Below are 20,218 nucleotides of genomic sequence, written 5' to 3' on the forward strand. Positions count from 1 at the left end.
ACATGGGAAGCAGAATTAAAATATTAGCCTGAAAGATGGATGTGTTTACATGTTACTGTTAAATATCTAGCATATTCTGTTGTATATTTATAGACTGTGAAGAAATCAATAAACTGAGATACTGCTGTCACTTTAGAAGGCTGGGGGTTAAATAAGTAGATGTCTCCATTCCCAGAAGAATTGTCAGTTGCTTTTCTTCTTTTCTTTTGAGATCTACTTTTGCCTCTCAGATTATATTGCTGCATTACTTTCTATATTATTGCATTTCTTTCTTTGATGGTGGAAGACAGGAGGACCTGGTGTGACTTTGTCCATAGGGTTGCAAAGAGTCGGACTCGACTGTGTGACTGAACAACAAATTACGTACTTTCTATATTCCAAAATTCAGAAGAGACCAAATTCAGAATTCAGCCGCCCTGAGCCATTCGTGGGAAGGGTGGGATATAAATCTCAAATAAATAAATAAATAAAAATAATTCATTGCCCTTCTGGGGGGATCTATAGAGGGAGTCTGGTAGCCTCATGGGATTCTGATCTGATTTTGGCCAGATTGTCTAACTCTAAGAAAGGAGAGGTGGCAAACCAGATGTAGCTTGATAGAAGGCACACTCTTGGTCTTGAGTGCTGTGCCAAACTGCTTTACAAACATAAAGACTTGTTTGACAGTGGTACTTATACCAGTGCTGTTCTTAAGGGTTTAGGAAAAGGTGATTCTTGTGCACTTTTTAAAAAAGAATTGGAGGGGAGGAATGAATGCTTGGCTCCTGCAGTGAAAATAAAAACAGGTTATTAAGTTCTGCAGGTTTCTTGTAGGTGAGATTTGTGGAAACGATAATGTTGATGGTGTATTTGAGAAAGAATAAATCCATCACCCTTGTATACAACACAGATGTCTATAGTCCTTTCAGTATCTGAACAGGAGGGCTAAAACATTTCAACAGAGCTCCCCAAGAGAAATTCTCAGTAACCGTACTTTTAGTCATCAGAATATTTTTAAATACAACCTTACAGCATAATGTAGTTTAGTTCAGAACTGACTGACTTGCCATCTTTACACAAAAGGAAAGAAGAAAAACCATGCTAGACTGTAGTAGCAAACAGCTATAAACTTGCTTGCCAGAAAAAATGTGTATTTTTGTAATGTCAGAATGTCTGTGCAAGTGTTTTTGCCATACGGACAATAAGATCAGTAAGCCACAGCACACATCAGCTACCTGATGCTCAAACATCTAACGATGTTATCTTTAGTAATAATTCTCTTATCATCGTGGCCAAATCGAGGATGGCCATTGGCTAATAGTTTTAGAACAAACTATTGGCCCATCACATGTCAGTCAGTGTCTCTTGCCATGACATAAGGCCCCGTGAGCCAAAGGACTGCTGTTTAAAATTGTTGTTACCAGCCTGTCATTCTCCTGCAAACTTCATTTATTCTACTTTTCCTGCCGTGCAGATAGGGTAGCATGTGTTGTTGCAGCAACTCTGAGTTGGCTGTTCTGATAAATAGTGGCTAGAGAAAGGCCATCTAGCAACCTTCATGTCTTGGGGATTTGAACCATTCTTCCCCCATCAGCACTCACAGTGGCTTTCTCAGCTGCTCTGTGTTGTCTTCAGATCCTTTGTTTATTCTATTTTTGAGCTAAACCAGTTAATCTTTGTTCTGTGCACACTTGTTTGTTTTGATGGTTTTGTCTCATGTACCAAAATTTCACGCAATTTGTCTCATGCACCAGAATTCAAAATTCTGATTAAATGTTTTTACTGTGTCTTTGTATGTGGGGTTCTTTTATCCTAGTTAGATAACGTCAGCCTCTTTAAAAATAGTGAAAATATGTCTGTAGATTAGGTAGTTTGAATTAAATTAATTTTATATGTGCAATAAAAAGATATCTTTCACTTGCTATAAAAGAGACTCCTTATGACAAAATAGAAAAATAGTTCACATATTTTTGTGGGTTTTTTTTAAAAAACAGGAACCAATAAAAGTTATATGGCTCACATCTGACATCATGCACCACCGGTGGCTGCTGTTAGCTGCATGCTTTTGGGTAATATTCATGTTCATGGTTGCAAGCAAGTTCATCACATTGACCTTCAAAGATCCTGATGGTAAGTTTCGCTTATTTATATCATTGTCATCGAAGTAGGTTATTTAGAACACTGGCAGCATCTGTCCTGAGTTCTTGCTGATATGTTTTGCTTCCTGTGTACAAATTATTAGAGGAATTGAATTTTGTATTCTGTTGTTTATAAATCATGTGATAAAAAAACCTGTGATAAAATCTGTGTTTTATTATGTGATAAAAAACCTGAATCCTGTTATTAGACATGCATTTAAAAAAAACCCTTAAAATAATTTAACTATTTCTGTCTTCTGCTGCTTTACAACTGCTGTTGAGACTTTGGCCTCTCCTCCTAAGTAACCCAGATGATATTAAACCAATAATGTGCTTTAATTCCTTTGATGCTGCTGTGTGACCTCTCTCCTCTCCCTCTGATGAAGAGTTGTTGTCAGGAATCTCATCCTTGGAGAGACTACTAGACTGAAGTCCTTTAGGATGTACAGTACAGATAGTGTTCTAGTTTATGAGTGGCTGTGTGTCATGATGCCAACTGTCACATTTTAATCAAATGTAATGTAATAAACCCTGGAGTTTGTTGTGGCAAGCCAGAATTCTGTGTTTCAACTTACATTTAAAATGGCTTGAAGAGAGAGGCGAGTGTTGGTTGGGAGGTGCCTTTTGCCATGGTTCATATATATATATATATTTTGCAGAATAAATTCTGATGTTTCCACCCTTTTTCACAGATTATCCACCTGCCTTTGTTTAAGATAGCTTTATTATTGACAGATCACATTTTCTGTGCATCTAAAATACAACATATGTTGTCATTCAGCTTCTGAGATGTAGCTATTTTGGGACCCCATTCAGAATAAAGGTAGGGTATAAATGAAGTAAATAAATAAAACAAAGGAGTACATTTTCTACAGAAGTGATGTCTTGCCCAATAGATTTTAAAAGAACGGTAACACGGCTCTCTGTTCCTATACCAAGGCTTGTCAATGTTCATCCTTATCAATGTTCAGCTAGATTATCCTTAGGATATAACTGCCTGGAATTTGAGAGAAGGAACATTGGGTGATGCTAGTGTTATGTGTGCCATGAAACAACTTCTGGGGTAATGTCATAGCACATGCAATGCTTTTTTTAAAAAAAGTATCCCATCGTCACACTAAGAGACAGTGGGAAATTAAGGCTGCTTTAAAGGGAGACCTGATGACAACCATAATTATTTCACTGCTGCACAGTAGTTAAAACAGACTTTTAAAGAACTGGTGTTACACTTCTAAACTTGAAGTCTAAAAATTGTTGTTACTAAAGTCTGAGAGGAGTTGCTTGCACGTTCTTGATCCTCTTGAGTGTGGATTCAGACATTGTTCTTGGCACTCAGGTGAAAATACCAGAATACAAAAACAAACTTTTTTCATATTCAGAAAATGTGCCACATACCTTGCACAAAGCAAGTGTTTAAATTCTATGGACTGTGTTGTGTACGTCATGCAATTGTGCCTCCAGGATTTAAGGTTTTCAAAGCCTTTTGGATGGACTTAGCTGAGAAAAGCTAAGATTGTAGGGTGCAATACAGGACAACAAAGGCCAGTGTTTCAGATAATAGAAATTCTTTGTTTGTTTTTTAATTTAATACTTTCCCCTTTAATACTGTTGACATGCTTCTGTGTTATGTGTCTAGCCTTTGTGATTGTAGAGAGTATCTTTTAAAATGAATTTGGTATTCTCAGTTTGTAAAATCATGTTCCAGTTTCTGTACCTCATGCTTATATGATGAAACTGTCCGTGCAGATAATGTAAATATTTCTAGTTATCGCTATGAATTAATTTTACCTTGTGGCTTTAGGGAAAGATTTACCCATCTTGCACAGCTGATGATACTAGATTATCATTTAAAAATATTTCAGTGTGATATACTAAAATATTTTTGTTCTCTGAAAAGCGCAGCAGATTTTTTTTGTTAAAGACTGGGAGAGGGGTCAGTGAATCATTGGCACTGTGAATCATATTAATCGCATTTTGTTTCTGTGGGTATTAGACAGGAATATTTACATGCTAAAAATGGTACCAGAAATAAATGATGTTTTTATTTGGCTACTCTTGGCTGAATTAATAAAACAGTCGTCTTCTGTCAGATCGTCATTATTCTAAGTTTTGTGTTGAATATAATTTAAATAGCAACACTTCATCTCTATAATAATATAGAAAATGTCAGCAGAACTAAATTTTGCTTGTGGTGCTAAAATTAGGAATGACTGCTTTTTCCATCCTCTTGGTTTTCTTTTTCTTTTTCAAGTGTGATCTGTTAATAAAATATTTGATTAGGATTGCCAGGTCTGACTCAAGAAATATCTGGGGACTTTGGGGGTGGAGCCAGGATCAAGGTTGTGACAAGCACAGTTAAACTCTGAAGGAAATTCTGGTCATCACATTTCTTTTAAATGTCTTCTTTCTATTAGAAATAATGGAGGATGGGGTCCAGTCGTTTTGAAACTTGGAGGTTTTTTGAGGAGAGGCACCAGATGCTATGCTGAAAATTTGGTACCTCTGCCTCAAAACACACACACACACCCTGAGCCCCAGATATGCACAGATTGATTCTCTATTATACCCTATAGGGAGCAGTCTCCATAGGGTATAATGGAGTGCTCAGCGGATATTCTCCTGCCTGCTTTCTAAAAACCCTGAAGCGGGGGAGGAACTCCAAACCAAGGGATCCCCTGCCCCCAACTGGGGATTGGTAACCCAATATACAGATCTTTCTGAATTCCATGAAAAATAACAAAGGTATGCATATTGCCTGAATTTCTCCATTGTTGTGTCGTGCATTTCTTTAACAGGCTCTTGTTTTGATTGAGGCCTAGTTGTTTCCACAAACCTTACCAGAAATTCTCAGATGTAGAGCTTGCACTGCTTAATATAAAACAAACATATGAACCTAATATACTGCTCCATCTAATGTGATATATGTAGCTAGCTAAAGAGTGATAATGGCTTGGATCCCCTGGAGCTTTTCTGAGGGCACAAAGCATGACTTTCTTTCCTCTCTGTTTTTCTCTGAACAGCAAGTGGTCCTGTCTGCCACTCTCTCACCATGGTAAAATTGACTAAACCAGAAGGTGTGTGCTACTTGGACTAGTTAGTTTCAATGATAAATTGATTTATAATCGGATAAGGGAAGAAGCTGAAAAGAAAATTGGCTCTCCTCCATTGTACTTGTATAATAACAAACTTACCACAGTAATACCAAAGAAATAAATTCTTTTTGTTAGAATGGTGATCTGTACAAAGACTTTGAGGGTAACTGCAGACTCTGATATAAACGTTACTTGGTTTTTTAAAAAAAAATGCTGCCTGTCCGTCAAAGATCCCTCCTCTCTCTCCTCTTTCTTTCTCAGCATATGGTGCTAAGCAAGAGCCGTTAAAGCCAACAGCTGTCACTGAAGTAGAGAAGATTCATGAGATAAAAGAGAAAAGCTTGCCTGGAGAGTTTCAGGTATGTGTTGCTGGATGCAGAGAAGAAGTTCAAAAATGATCACTTGGGAAATGACTGGCACTCATTTGATTCCCACAGGATTTACAAGTTGTTCTGTGCTGCGATTAATCCAAGAAGCCAGCTATGCCTGGGGTGGTTTGGGGTTTTGTTTTGTTTTTTAATTCATTGGGAATGAATGTGATGATGGTTTAATTTTATAGTAAAACACTGCTGTGGATGATGATTTTTGCGTCAAGATTAAGGTTTGTTTAAAAACTTGGAATGACTAACTATGCAACTTTACTCCTCAACTGACTTTGAGTAAGAGAGGAAGAACTCCCAAGGATGTAAGAACTGCCTTGCCTAGATTCCATCTAATTCCCCCTTGGTTTGAGACCCTCAGGTTATAACCTCCTCCCTGGATTATAATCCCTTGCAGTGCTACCATTCATTTTGTTGTTCTTTGGAATAATGTGCTGCTGATAAACATGTGTGGAGAGCAAGAATGCCACACCTCCTGCCCCTCTTTGCATGTGTGCTGAGAGGAGCAGCAGGTCAGCATGGTGAGGCCACACAGTGGTGGAAGGCTTTCCTTTTGGGCACAGGCAATTTTACAGACTCCAGCTTCTTCTGTTCTCTGCTACATGACCATGATGTCATGTGCCTGCCTGTGCTGTGCTTGCAGCTCTGTAAATTCTATTTCATGTATTGCTGCTGCATAGATTTATCTAATTTTGATACTGGTGAGGCTTCTCCTAAGCTTAGTTATGCTTCTACTGTGATATGAATTCTTTGTTTGGTTTAGATATTTATCTAAATAAATATCAGGAATGCTGAATTGCTAGCGGAATGTAGAGCTTGAAGAGCTCTTATCTAACAGTTTAGTTCTTTTAACAGATGTTTCTTATAGGCACATTTATTTGAATTGCAGTGACTTCAAGTAACTGTGTTTACAGTGCAATCCTATGTAAACTTATTTCAGTCCAGAGCCTGATGAAATAAATGTGCTTGGATTGGAGTAACCTTATATAGTATTGCACTGTTAGAATGACAGCCCATGTGAGAGAATTGCTGCAAAAATGACCGGTCTCCAACTCCACAGATGTCACCACTTTGTTTATGGTATTGCAGATTTTCGCCAACTTCCAAAATAATGTTAGAAGTTTAATGGAAAGTTAAAGCAGTTTAGGAGCACTGAATTAGGTTATTGCTTGCTTTGGAGCATTGGGCATCTTGAGTTCAAATCATGCAAGCCAACTGTGCAACCCCATATTCCCCTGGCTATGTAGCACAATGCAGACTGGCTGTATTTTTCCTGGGAGCTTGTCTGCTGAGCTTTGAACCCAAGCAGTTTTACTGCTGGAACTATTCCAGTATTTTTCATTGTGTTCCAGTACCCCACATTATCAGGATATGTCCTACGTAGAATTATTTTTTATCTGAACTTTTTAAAGCTGGTGCTTCGTTTTACACTTGTACTAATCAGAAATATCACACACAAATTAAAAGATGGAAAATTGTATTGATGGGATATTTTGTATACAGCTCTGACAGTATAAAACCTAAAATGTTTCACCAAAAAAGCTAGTGAGTTCAGAGGGTTTTTAGAATTTCTAAAAAAGGAAGACTGTCAGAATTACTTTTCTTCATCTATCGGATGTGTTTGCATACTAGATGATAAATACAGGCAAGGCCTTGCATCATCTCCAGATACTTTTGCTGGCAAATGCTAACTAGAAAGGGGGAAGGTAACTACAAGCACAGCTGGCAGCCCAAATACTGCTTCATGGGCAATTGAATCACAAGGAAATTGGGCTATAGATTCCTGCAAAGGCCTCCCGCTTACTTGGTGTTTAAAAAGTTGAAGCAGAAAACAAAACAAAAAATCAGTACTGATTCCAAAATCTCGCAGCTTCAATTTCATGTCCTACCTCTTGTAGACTACTGTTGTCTCAAGAACAGAGATGCAGAGTTTTTTATGAGATATCGCTTCCATCACAATAAAAGCATGTTTAAATCTGGTATTTGTACCTAATTTTAACAAAGGCCAAGAGTGTGGATCAAAAATTCTGCAGACTGGGGCAAAATCAGTACAGATGAGGAGATGGCAGGAGTGAGGCTGTGGTCAGGTGGAGGAGAGAAGGAAGGGGCAGTAATGGAGATAGCAGTGGAAAGGGGAGGTGTAGTAATGGCATGGAGAGGAAATGGGGGCCTGCAATAGGAGGTTGGAGCACAGAGTTGCTTTTTAAACAGCAAGTAAGCGGGAGGCCTTTGCAAGAATCTATAGCCCAATTTCCTTGTGCTTTAATTGCCCATGAAGCAATCATGGCAGATTATTAGTGTAGCCCTTTTGTTTTCCTTTCCAAGCCTTCCACCATGATCGGCTGAAAGATTATTCTATGATTTCAGCTCCAGCTCTCCCATAAGCTTGCTCAACTAGTGCTGCTTTATATTGAAAACACAGTATGTTTTCAGCTCTAAGCCCCATCTACCAGTGTTCAGTTGATCAGGGAAGGCATGGTACTGAAACTGCACCTGGCATGGTTTCTGCTGTAAACCCCCACCCTTGCTGACTGGCTAGGCAAACTGGCTGACCCCATCAGCTCTTCTCCAGAGAGAATGAGAGAAGAAATAGAGGACCACTGGGATTGTTGGATTTCTCTTGCAGACCACCCTCCCTCCCTCTAATTTCAGCATTCTGCTATGTATTGTAAACAGGTACACATTTCTTCTTCTGACAAGTCATTTCTTTTAATCTTCACATACTTTCCCATTCCCTGATTAAGGTCCTTCTCCCTTTCAAACAATTTTATTAGTAACATATGGTAATAAATTTCAATTGCTTGCTTCATTAATAATTACTTTTTTAATCTATCCCATATATGACTTTCTACCCACCCCTCCCCCCCGTTATTTGACCCCCGCCGGTGTTATATACTTAAAATCTTAATATTAAAGGTACTCTTAACCAATAAGAACCAAAATTAATATCCTCCTCCCTCTTGTACTTAGTCATTATCAAAAATTGTCCAATGTCCTTTTATTTTCCACTCTTTTTCTACATACCTTCTGAACTTTTTCCACTCCATCTTAAATACTTCTAAATCATAGTCACTTAAGGTTCTTGTCAACTTGTCCATTTCACTCCATGTCATAACTTTTACAATCCAATCTCATTTCTCTGGTATTTTTTTCTTGCTTCCACAACTGCGCATTCAATGTCCTAGCAGCTGAGAGCAAGTACCAAATTAAAGTTCTATCTTCTTTTGGAAATTTTTCCATTTGTAATCCCAACAGAAAAGTCTCTGCAACTTTATTAAATTCGTTTCCCAAGATCTTAGAAATCTCTTGTTGAATCATCTGCCAGTACTTTTTCGCTCTTTCACAAGTCCACCACATATGGTAGAAAGAACCTTCATATTTTTTACATTTCCAGCATCTATTTGGCATCTTATTGTTCATCTTTGCCAACTTTTTAGGAGTCATATACCATCTGTACATCATCTTAAAACAGTTTTCTTTAATACTCTGACATGTTGAGAGTTTCATAGAGTTCTTCCACAAATATTCCCATGTGTCCATCTGTATTTCTTTATTTACATTAATTGCCCACTTAATCATTTGAGATTTCACTACTTCATCTACTGTAGACCATTTTAAAAGTAACTTATAGATTTTTGAAATTAATTTTTCATTATCTCCAAGCAGAACTTTTTCCATTTTGGTTTGTTCTCGTCTTATTCCTCCAGTTTTAACATCGCTTTCCACCAAAGTTTTTATTTGTTGCATTTGAAACCAATCATATTTATTTTTCAACTCTTCACCAATTTTCAAGTCTATTTTTCCGCTTTGTATTTTTAATAATTGATTATATGACATCCCTTTTTCCTCTCCTGTCTCAGCTGTTATTCTTATTACTTCTGCTGGCACTGATTAAGGTCCTTCTCTTGTTATGTTAATGTATGTTTGCCAGTAACAAACCCCTCAGGATGAAAAGTCATGACCTACCTCATAACCCAGACTCCCCTGTTAAATTACTATACTAGCTCCACTTGCTAATGTTTGATGAGTGAGGTAAAGTGGATTTCTTTTATTAGTGTATATTCTTTTATGCACCCAAGATTCCTTATCCTGTCCCAGATATCACATCAGCTATAAATCAAGACAAGACCCCTTATCTTTGGATCTTACAGACTATGTAGTAGTTTATGTGGCGTTAGGATAAAATGGGAGTCTCATATAACAAAACACATAAGTTTATTTTGTTTGTAAGCATCACCAGTAGCGCCTTCCCACTCCGATCTAATAGCTGACACAATTTCCTGAGCTGGGGGTGCATTATACTTAATGATTGAAATGCTGGTTCTTTCAGAACATCATACTTAAAGACATTGTATATACTGTTTTTAATAATTTACTGTTTTTATCAAGGAACAGCACCTGTCAAAATTCTTACTGTCCCTAGGGCTTCCTGCCTGGTCAGGATACTTTGTATCTCTTCTCCCTCCAAACCACTCTGTTTCTCCTATCAAACACAGATGGGTAAAGGAAGAAAGTTTGGGTTGGCTTCATATTTAATGTGACATCATAAATAGATCCCTCTCAGAGGGGCATTTTCCAACACCTCTGAAAGAGGCCTTGGTCCACCCTCTCTTGAAAAAGCCTACAGCAGACCCGGCCGAATTGGCGAATAATAATAATAATAATAATAAATTTTATTTATATCCCGCCCTCCCCACCTCGGCAGGCTCAGGGCAGCTAACAACATTTTATAAAAACATACAATAGTAGATAAAAGCCTTTAGATTTAACAATATAAAACATTAAAACATTAAACTTAATAACATTAAACCAATCCAATAAGTACAGTTATTCAGCGGTATAGATCTTCAACCCGCATTGGCGGATCCTTAATTACCGATCTTCTTAGCAGTCCAAGTATGCAAGTTTAAAAAGGGCAGTCTTGCAGGCCCTGCGGAACTGATCAAGGTTCCGCAGGGCCCGCACCTCCTCGGGGAGTCGGTTCCATAGGGTAGGGGCCGCGATTGAAAATGCCCGTGCTCTAGTATTCTGATATTTAATCTCCTTCGGCCCAGGGATGGTCATTAGATTTTTCCCGACTGACCTCAGTGCTCTCTGGGGTTCATATGGGGAAAGACGGTCCCTCAGGTAGGCAGGTCCTCGACCATATAAGGCTTTAAAGGTAATGACCAACACTTTGTACTGGACCCGGTATATAATCGGCAGCCAGTGCAGTTCACGTAGCCCCGGCCGTATATGCTCCCGTTTTGGGAGTCCCAACAACAGCCTGGCCGCCGCGTTCTGCACTAGCTGCAGTCTCCAAGTCCGGCACAGAGGTAGCCCCAAGTAGAGGGCATTACAGTAGTCTAGTCTTGAGGTGACCGTTGCGTGGATCACTGTTGCGAGGTCCCGGCGCTCAAGGAAAGGGGCCAACTGCCTTGCCCGTTTCAGATGGAAGAATGCTGACTTGGCAGTGGCTGCTATCTGGGCCTCCATCGACAATGAAGGCTCCAGTAAAACACCCAGGCTCTTTACCCGGTGCGCTGGTTTCAATAGCGCACCATCGAAGGCCGGGAGAGCTATTTCCCTTCCCAGAGCGCTGCGACCCACGCAAAGGACCTCTGTCTTCGCTGGGTTCAACTTCAGCCCACTCAGCCTGAGCCATGTCGCAACAGCCTGTAAGGCCCGGTCGAGATTCCCTGGTACGGGGTCAGGCCAGCCGTCAACCCCAATGTCGGCGAGGCGGCGTGTCAGTAGCCGATGGTCGACTGTATCAAATGCAGCCGACAGATCTAACAGCATCAGCACCGCAACGGCGCCTCGATCCAGTTGCCGTTGAAGGTCATCCACTAAGGCGACCAACACCATCTCCGTCCCATGGCCCGGCCGGAAGCCAGACTGACATGGGTCTAGGACAGAAGCGTCATCCAGAAACCTCTGAAGCTGCAACGCCACAGCCCTCTCAATAATTTTACCTAAAAACGGTAAATTAGACACCGGACGGTAGATCGCCATTTGATACAGTCAACCATCAGCTACTGACGCGCCGCCTCGTCGACATTGGGGTTGGGGGGTCGGCCTTGCAATGGCTTTCCTCCTTCCTCCTGGGTCGGGGACAGAGGGGACAGAGGGTGGCTATTGGGGGTGAGCGGTCCCGGAGGCGCACACTGGATTGTGGGGTGCCTCAGGGAGCAGTTCTCTCCCCGATGTTGTTCAACATCTATATGCGCCCCCTTGCCCAGATTGCCCAGAGGTTTGGGCTGGGTTGCCATCAATATGCAGATGACACCCAGCTCTATCTACTAATGGACGGCCGGCCTGACTCCGCCCCAGGGAATCTCGACCGGGCCTTACAGGCTGTTGCGACGTGGCTTAGGCTGAGTGGGCTGAAGTTGAATCCAGCGAAGACAGAGGTCCTCTGTGTGGGTCGCAGTGCTCCGGGAGGGGATATAGCTCTCCCGGCCTTCGACGGTGCGCCATTGAAAGCGGCGCGCCAGGTAAAGAGCCTGGGCGTTTTACTGGAGCCTTCATTATCGATGGAGGCCCAGATAGCAGCCACTGCCAAGTCAGCATTCTTCCATCTGAAGCGGGCAAGGCAGTTGGCTTCTTTCCTTGAGCGCCGGGACCTCGCAACAGTGATCCACGCAACGGTCACCTCAAGATTAGACTACTGTAATGCCCTCTACTTGGGGCTACCTTTGTGCCGGACCCGGAGGCTGCAGCTAGTGCAGAACGCGGCGGCCAGGCTGTTGTTGGGACTCCCGAAATGGGAACATATACGGCCGGGGCTACGTGGACTGCACTGGCTGCCGATTATATAACGGGTCCAGTACAAAGTGTTGGTCATTGCCTTTAAAGCTTATACGGCCGAGGACCCGCCTACCTGAGGGACCGTCTTTCCCCATATGAACCCCAGAGAGCACTGAGGTCAAACTTCAGAACACCAGAGCACGGGCCTTTTCAACCGCGGCCCCTGCCCTATGGAACCAGCTCCCTGAGGAGGTGCGGGCCCTGCGGAACCTTGATCAGTTCCACAGGGCCTGCAAGACTACCCTCTTTAAACTTGCATATTCGGACTGCTGAAGAGGGCTGTCAACTAAGGATCCGCTAACGCGGTTCTAATCAAAGACTATACCGCTGTGTAAACTGTATAGATTGTATAAACTGACAGAATTAGCGTCAAACACCATCGGCACTGTCAGACCAAGTTATTTTAATTGTATTAACTGGTTTTTAATGTTGTTAAATGTAAAGTTTTATATTGTTAAATTTAAGGTTTTATCTACTATTGTATGTCTTATGAAATGCTGTTAGCCGCCCTGAGCCTGCCTAAGTGGGGAGGGCGGGATACAAATAAAATTTATTATTATTATTATTATTATTAAAGCTCATTCAGTGGAAGCCATTTGGTGCATTGCAATATTTTTTTGTACTGCATTTTTTTATTTTTTGTTATATCCAGAATGCTAGAGTAGACTCATTTAATGCAAAAAACTCATTTCCCATCTGCATTTAAATTTTTATTTTTATAAAACACAATTAACAAAAGAATGCTGCAAAATGAACACGTTTTAAAATCCTAACAATGATGCTGTGGGGTTACTTGTTTCTGTTCTATATTATTAGTTTTCATTCAGCTTGTTAAATGAAACCAGATTAATTTATTCTAGTCTACAGCAGGTTTTCATTTTAAATATTAAACTCTAATTCCATTGAATGATGCAAATTACATTTGTTTTGGTCAGCCATCTATTAAATTGTAATCCAGGGATTCTTTTCCAGTTTATTGTAAATTGTGAAACATATCTCAAGTTGGAGTGAAAAGTATTGCATGCAATATCTAAAGCAGAGATGTCAAACTCAAACATTTTTAAGCAAGTAGCTGTTTGGAAATATCTAGCAAGATTAAATTTATACAAAAAAACGAAACAGGTAAATTTTTGTTTTCATATAATTAGTGGTAAATCTGTATATGTGTGTGAAAGAGAATAATATCTTAAAAATATGAAAAGAACCAAATTTTTTTCTTTGACTCTTCCATTTTCTTTTCCTTCCTCCAATTTTTAAGACAATAGGAAGAGGTCTTTCTGAAGATCATCGACATCGACCTCTGGTCCATGTGGAAAGGCTTGAACTACTCAGGAATATGTGCCAAGATACATCACTTAGAAACCTCACCCATAGTACTATTTCAAAGTTTGTTTTGGACCGAATATTTGTATGTGACAAGCACAAGATTCTCTTCTGTCAAACTCCGAAAGTTGGCAATACTCAGTGGAAGAAAGTCTTGATTGTTTTAAATGGTACCAGTTAATTTTTAAAGTTCTGAAGTGTGTTTGCTTGCATACGATAGGGTTTGAAACACTGCAGTCTTCAAAGTGGGGGAAGGGGAATCAATTACTTATGAACTGTTTTGTTTTGTTTCTAGCATTTCATAATTTGTTTTTTTTATATTCTGTTTTTTTTTAAGAACTCTACAGGCTTTCAGTACTAATTGTTCTGTTTACATGACCTGGGTCAATAAATAACTTGCCATATATAATAGATTTGCTCCTCTGGTTATTGAAGCAAATTTGGAACTGAGTTTTAAACAAACTGTCTGTGCTCAAACCAGTACAGCTAAAGCTAAATGATCAATTCATGCCAAGGTAGATGATCCCATCAGTTTGCTCAAGCCACAAAGCACTGCAGCAACATATCTTTAGCATTCCAGTTTGACTTCCTTTCAATGAAAGATGGATATTAAATAGGGACAGAGAATTTAGTGGTTTGCTGAGTTCATAAGCAGGTTAACCTTTAAGCAACAAGACAGCATGAGCAAATTTTTTTGTTCAGGTTGTGGTAGGTGTTGGAGACTATGGGATTTAAACCAGGAACCTCAAGATCTGGGGTTTACACCAGCCCTGCTCTTTTTGAGCTGCCTGAAACACAGAAGAGAACAGGACATATGATCTTGGTTGGCAAGAGAAACAAAGCTTATGGATTGAGGAGATATAAATAATTGAAGATGGGCCTCCTTTGTTTTCCAGAACAGTACCCTTTGTCTACTGTGCTTCAGATTCTGGCTTTTCTAGCTCCAAACCCTCAGCTTCAGTGACTGGAATGATTAACATGCCCTTGTTCCAGATTCTATGAGAACTAGTCCCATACAGTGGACAACTGATAGAAAAGAGGCCACATGTGAATTCCAAGTCTCTGTTTTGTATAGCATCTTAAAAGGGAGTTGGGGTTTTTGTTAGAATCATGAGGAACTCTTTTTTTAATTACAAATATTTCCAGCCTACATGGTGTCAGAGATAAGTAATAGTACTATTGCCAACAATATAGAACAGAGAATGGGGAAAGATAAGACAAAGGGATCTAAAAATACTTCCTGCCTTATTTCCATAGGAGCTTTTTCTTCCATAGAAGAGATCCCAGAGAGCATTGTGCATGACCATGAGAAGAATGGTCTGCCACGCTTATCTTCCTTTAGTGACTCTGAAATACAGAAAAGGTAAATAGTCACTTGAAGTTATTTTACATTGGTGTTTGAACTAGAGAAGCATTTTGTTTTGAAAAATGGACTCAGACAAATGAACTTTTATATTTAGTGCTTCCAGATAGCCAGTAAATCTTGCAAATAGGCTTAATATAAATCTACTTTAGATAAATTTACTTAATATAAATTTACTTTATATTAACTTTATGTGTATAATATTTAAAGTAAAATATTTCTAATAAAAAGTATTTAAAATAAAGTAAAATGAGATGTTACAGAACTTAAGTGTATTTGTGAAGCCAGAGGTGCAGGAGAAAATGAACAGCCATGAAATAAACTGTGTGTGTGATAATTATAATTTTGTTTATTTCAGGGAAATAATTTAATGGTTACATAGGAAAAGCAAAATAGATATGGTAGGAGCTCTCTTAGGTAGTAATGAAAGTTAAGCCAGAGACCATAACAATTACATTTGAGTTTTTCACTTTAATTATAATGGTTAATTTTAGCAAAAATAACAAGCTTTTTTTAACCACTTAAACTTCTAACATAATTATTTGTGAAGCCATGTTTGTGGGCACTTCCAGCAGCACATATTGGGGAAGGTCACAAAGAATATTCCTGTGCCAATACTGAGTACTTCCTGGGGGAACGGGACATGCCACTCTCACTGGTGGGCATCATAAGGTGGCAGGGAAGCTCAACAGCTAAAACTACAACACTGTGCAGGCATGCAGGTTCTATGTGGTTTGCAGAACTCTGTGCAGACACGGTTGTGTCGCATATAACTGTTGTAAAAATTAGACATAGTCTGATTTGCTTTTCTTCCAAAAGCTTTGGGGGAGTTGCAACTTCCAGGGCTGGTTCACATATGCGTATATATAACATGGCTTCATCTGGCTTGATTACTCAACATGTAATGAATTGCAGGTGAATCCATAAACAGGTTCTAGTGAAAAACAGGGTGATGTGAGAGTATATGAATGTTCTGTCTGTGTTGTTCGGTTGGTTAGTTGATTGACTCATGCTAGCCACTATTTGATCCTGTAGTGATTAACAAAATATGCACCTATTAAATTGCCTTTATCTTTTGAGAATATCTAGTAGATAACTGTTCAAACTGCGATGTGAAATCTGTTTTCCCTTTCCCCCTTTAGATTGAAACTGTACTTCAAATTCTTTATTGTAAGAGATCCTTTTGAAAGGCTAATTTCTGCGTTTAAGGACAAGTTTGTCCACAATCCTCGATTTGAACCTTGGTATAGACATGAAATTGCACCTGGCATAATTCGAAAATATAGAAAGAATCGCACTGAGACAAGAGGGCTTCAATTTGAGGACTTTGTGCGCTACTTGGGTGATCCAAATCATCGATGGTTGGACCTACAATTTGGAGACCACATAATTCATTGGGTAACCTATGTGGAACTTTGTGCCCCTTGTGAAATTACATACAGTGTTGTTGGGCATCATGAAACACTGGAAGAAGATGCACCATACATCCTGAAGGAGGCAAGAATAGACCATCTGGTGTCATATCCCACAATTCCACCAGGCATAACAGTGTACAACAAAACCAAGGTGGAGCATTACTTCTCAGGAGTTAGCAAGAGAGATATACGACGCCTTTATGCTCGCTTTGAAGGAGACTTCAAACTTTTTGGCTACCAAAAGCCGGATTTCCTACTAAACTGACACCTAAAAGCTGTGAATATTAATGAACTGCTGTATTAAACAAAAACTGTACAGATAATCTGCATACCTGAGATTCTGTTCTTTCCCTTAGGTTTCAGAAATTGTTTGATATTTCTGTTGAACGCTTAGGGTCAGCTTGAATTATGAATTGTTAGCTACTGAAAATAGTTTTAATATATGACACTGCAATATGTTATGATCAAAATATATGAAAAGAGATTTCCTCTTTCCCTTACCAAATAGAGGATGGACCAATAACTTATATTAAAAATTTCAAAATGAATGCATTGTAAAGAAGATTAGAAAAGGTAGTAGTTTTACTCTAAAGTAAGTGGACTAAAGATTAGATTATGAAGTTTAGAGGTCAACTATGGACCAAAAAAAAAGAGTGTTTTATACGGGAAGAAAACTTTCAGATTCTACTCTGGGCTTTTGAAGGTCTTTTTGTTTTTCTTGGTTCTTGCCATAGCCTTGTAATAGCTATTTCATTGCTGCTTGTTCAGGCCATACCATTGTGCATTTCAGCCAATAATTTCTGAGCGCATCTGAAATCAAATGGAATATCTTGCAAGAGGAACATAGGTCCCACTTAAAAATGGACCACTGAGAAAATTTTAAAATGCAAGATTTTTTTAATCTGCAAGATTGATTTCAGCATCCTACATTTACTGTGCATTTTGCCAAGGAGTGATAAACCTACATGTTTTACCATGATTTATTTTTCTAATGGTGCTGGCTATCCTAATAATTAGATAAGCCATGAAAATACATATGCGTTTAAGAGTTGCCATAGTACATTGGATCAATCCTCCACTTACACCCAGTATTCTGTCTTTTGGGATGGTTCTCAATTTAAGAAATTATCATACAGTAGGACAGTGGGCTTCCATGCTCATTATCTCTGTATGTACAATGTCACTATATAATGCAAGACATATGAGTAATCCCGGTGATCCTTACTTTCTTGGAAAGAATGTGGAAAGTAACTCCCTACAGACACATTCATATATATGCCACAATTGTATAGAGTAAGGCACAAGTGCACCTACTGTTCCATTGTATACTTGGTATTTTGGACACTGAAAATACAAATTGGCCCTTGCAGTATCACTTCAAATGGCAGAAAAGCCAAATTTGTGTTTGTTAAAAAAATCTTAAGTTTTCACAGATGGGTTTTCTCCATACATAAGATCATCCATATAAAACAAGTGAATAATTTGACACTTTAGACTAAAAGTTTGAAGAGCAGTATCTGTCTGCTTACATTTGCTTAAGTTTTAACAGCAAAATTATGTGCCCAGAAAAATAGTACTAAGTTCAATTTGTGCATGTAGAGTGTTCTTTATTGGACCAAGGACAATTTGTGTGTGTGTGTGTTCACCAGCAATAAAACCTCCTGTTAATCATATTTGCTGCAGTGTGTTGCCAGGAGGAGAAAGAATGGTTGCAGTTTAGGTAATATTGAGCCAAAGTTTTCTTTTGGACAGCCCTCTTGACATTTGTCATAAAAGGTTTGGCCATTATTGTAGTTGTGTCTTACTTGCCTAGCCAAAAGTAGTCAAAACGGCAGGAAAATTAAGAATATTTTAACCTCTTAAATCTGGCCACAGTATAATTCTCAAGAATTTGTTTTGTATTTCTAAACTTGAAAAAAAAATTAGTGCCAAAACTGCTGTTTCTTGCAAAAATGAAGCCTGTATGAGCCAGATCTTTCATTGACTAAGTTCATTCTACATTGAATGAGATGTTGGGTAGATGTGGGAGAATTCTGGAATATAAGGTCACCTGACTACAGGATTGAATGAATGCTCCTAAGACTGTTTCTGAAGAAAACTGTGCAAGTAATAGTCTCATCAGGGAGCTTTTCATGAACATGTGAAGCTGCCTTATACCAGATTCTATCCAACCATATAGTTCCAAAGACTTAAGGACACTTAAGTTTTCAGTAGAGGGTGTGGTAATTACTACCAGTTCCTGCTGCAGACCTCTGTTGCTTTTAAGGGACTGCTGTGAGACCTGAGGAACAAAGTTCAAGAAGGGCTGCAGTGGGATGGAGGAAGAGGTAGAAATTTCTGCCTCCTTATCCAAAAACTTAAGGCCATAAAGTCTTCTAAGTTTTAGGTTGGGCACAGGACACAGAGTCAGACCATTAGTATGTCTATCTTAGCTGATGTCTACTCTGACTTACGATGGCTTTCCAAAGTCTCAGACAGGGAAGGGTCTTTTTGAATCCTTGCTAGTTGAGATCCATAAATTAGAAATGCCTGGGACTTCTGTGTGCAAAGCATGTGAGTCACCCCCTGGACCACAGCCCCTGCTCTTTAGGAGGACAGGGGAATATTCCAAAAAAGTGCTTCCATCTTCCCATGCATGTATGTGTAGCCTGAAATGATTCAGTCCAGACTCTCGTACCTCATTATCATACTCTGATTTATCTAAGTGAGAATTGTTAAGGGATATTTCTCAATCAGCTGTGTCTTTTATGGCTATTCCTTCTCTGCAAGAAAACAACATGTATATTGTTATGTATCTGTGTGCTCCCCCCCACACACACCAATGTAGAAGGGATAGCCATGTAAGACAGTCATTACACATGAAGCTGCCTTTAATGATTTGTTAATGAGAGACATGTCCAAGGTGGCAAAGCGCAAAGTGCTGTTGTGATTCTTTTGGGGGGAGGGCCATATTTACAATACCTTCGGTCCAGTAGGTCTTAACTGATATTTAAATCTCAGTTATTTTTTTATACAAGTTTAGACAAGTATGTTGTTTAATGTATTTCAGGACTAATGATCTGATCCAGTTACCTCTCTGCTAAATTAAAATGTAATAATGTGAGAAATGTATAGCAGAACAAGGCCTTAAAAAGCTAATTCTAATAAAGAAAAGTCCAGTTCCCCTCTCTTCCACTTTCTCTGAACTAATTGCCAATAATACTGTTTTTGTGTGTTCTTGCTATAGAATCTAGATAAGATGAAATTTGCAATATGCCTGGTAAGAATTGAGGTGGGAGTGTTCCATACTGTAATCAGGTTCTCATATCGTTTGACAGATTGCGATAAGGTGGTTAGATAAGGTTAATTGACATGTAGTTCTCTTCAGTACCCTGTTGAAATGTATTAGCTTCCAGCTCTCAGCAAATGAGCCCTGTGGATCTGTTGCCTTGCACAAGATTCTATAATGGAATCACAGTGGAGATACATTACAAGAAACAAACAACATAACTGTGATGTAAATGGGCTACTGTACTTTTAAATATATAATTACTTTTGAATTACATACTTTTAAAATCTAAAACTACTTTTAAATTTAAAAATATCTTTGATACAAAAATCCACAGTAACAACCATAAGAAACAAACCAATTTCAACAGAGCCCATAGTAATTTAGTAGTACAGCATACAAGTAACTAGTTACAATAATCGATGCATTTTGTGTAGCCACGTGTGGTTCCTTCATGAAGCCTCAGTGTTT

At 39.1% G+C, this 20,218-nt stretch overlaps 1 protein-coding gene across 2 annotated transcripts in view; it reads left to right on the plus strand.

Moving 5' to 3' along the window:
- The window catches only part of CHST10 (carbohydrate sulfotransferase 10), a 34,927-nt gene extending 15,285 nt beyond the window's left edge, over window positions 1-19,642 (plus strand). For both annotated transcript variants that reach the window (XM_060233822.1, XM_060233823.1), the window contains exons 2-6: window positions 1,974-2,109; window positions 5,471-5,568; window positions 13,637-13,871; window positions 14,959-15,064; window positions 16,207-19,642. In XM_060233822.1, coding sequence (XP_060089805.1) covers window positions 1,974-2,109; window positions 5,471-5,568; window positions 13,637-13,871; window positions 14,959-15,064; window positions 16,207-16,744 — 1,113 coding nt within the window. In that variant the 3' untranslated portion in view covers window positions 16,745-19,642. The remainder of the gene's footprint in view (window positions 1-1,973; window positions 2,110-5,470; window positions 5,569-13,636; window positions 13,872-14,958; window positions 15,065-16,206) is intronic.
- The last annotated feature ends 576 nt before the right edge of the window (window positions 19,643-20,218 follow it).

This window comes from Heteronotia binoei, chromosome 3 (assembly GCF_032191835.1).
Source record: "Heteronotia binoei isolate CCM8104 ecotype False Entrance Well chromosome 3, APGP_CSIRO_Hbin_v1, whole genome shotgun sequence".
NCBI lineage: Eukaryota > Metazoa > Chordata > Lepidosauria > Squamata > Gekkonidae > Heteronotia > Heteronotia binoei.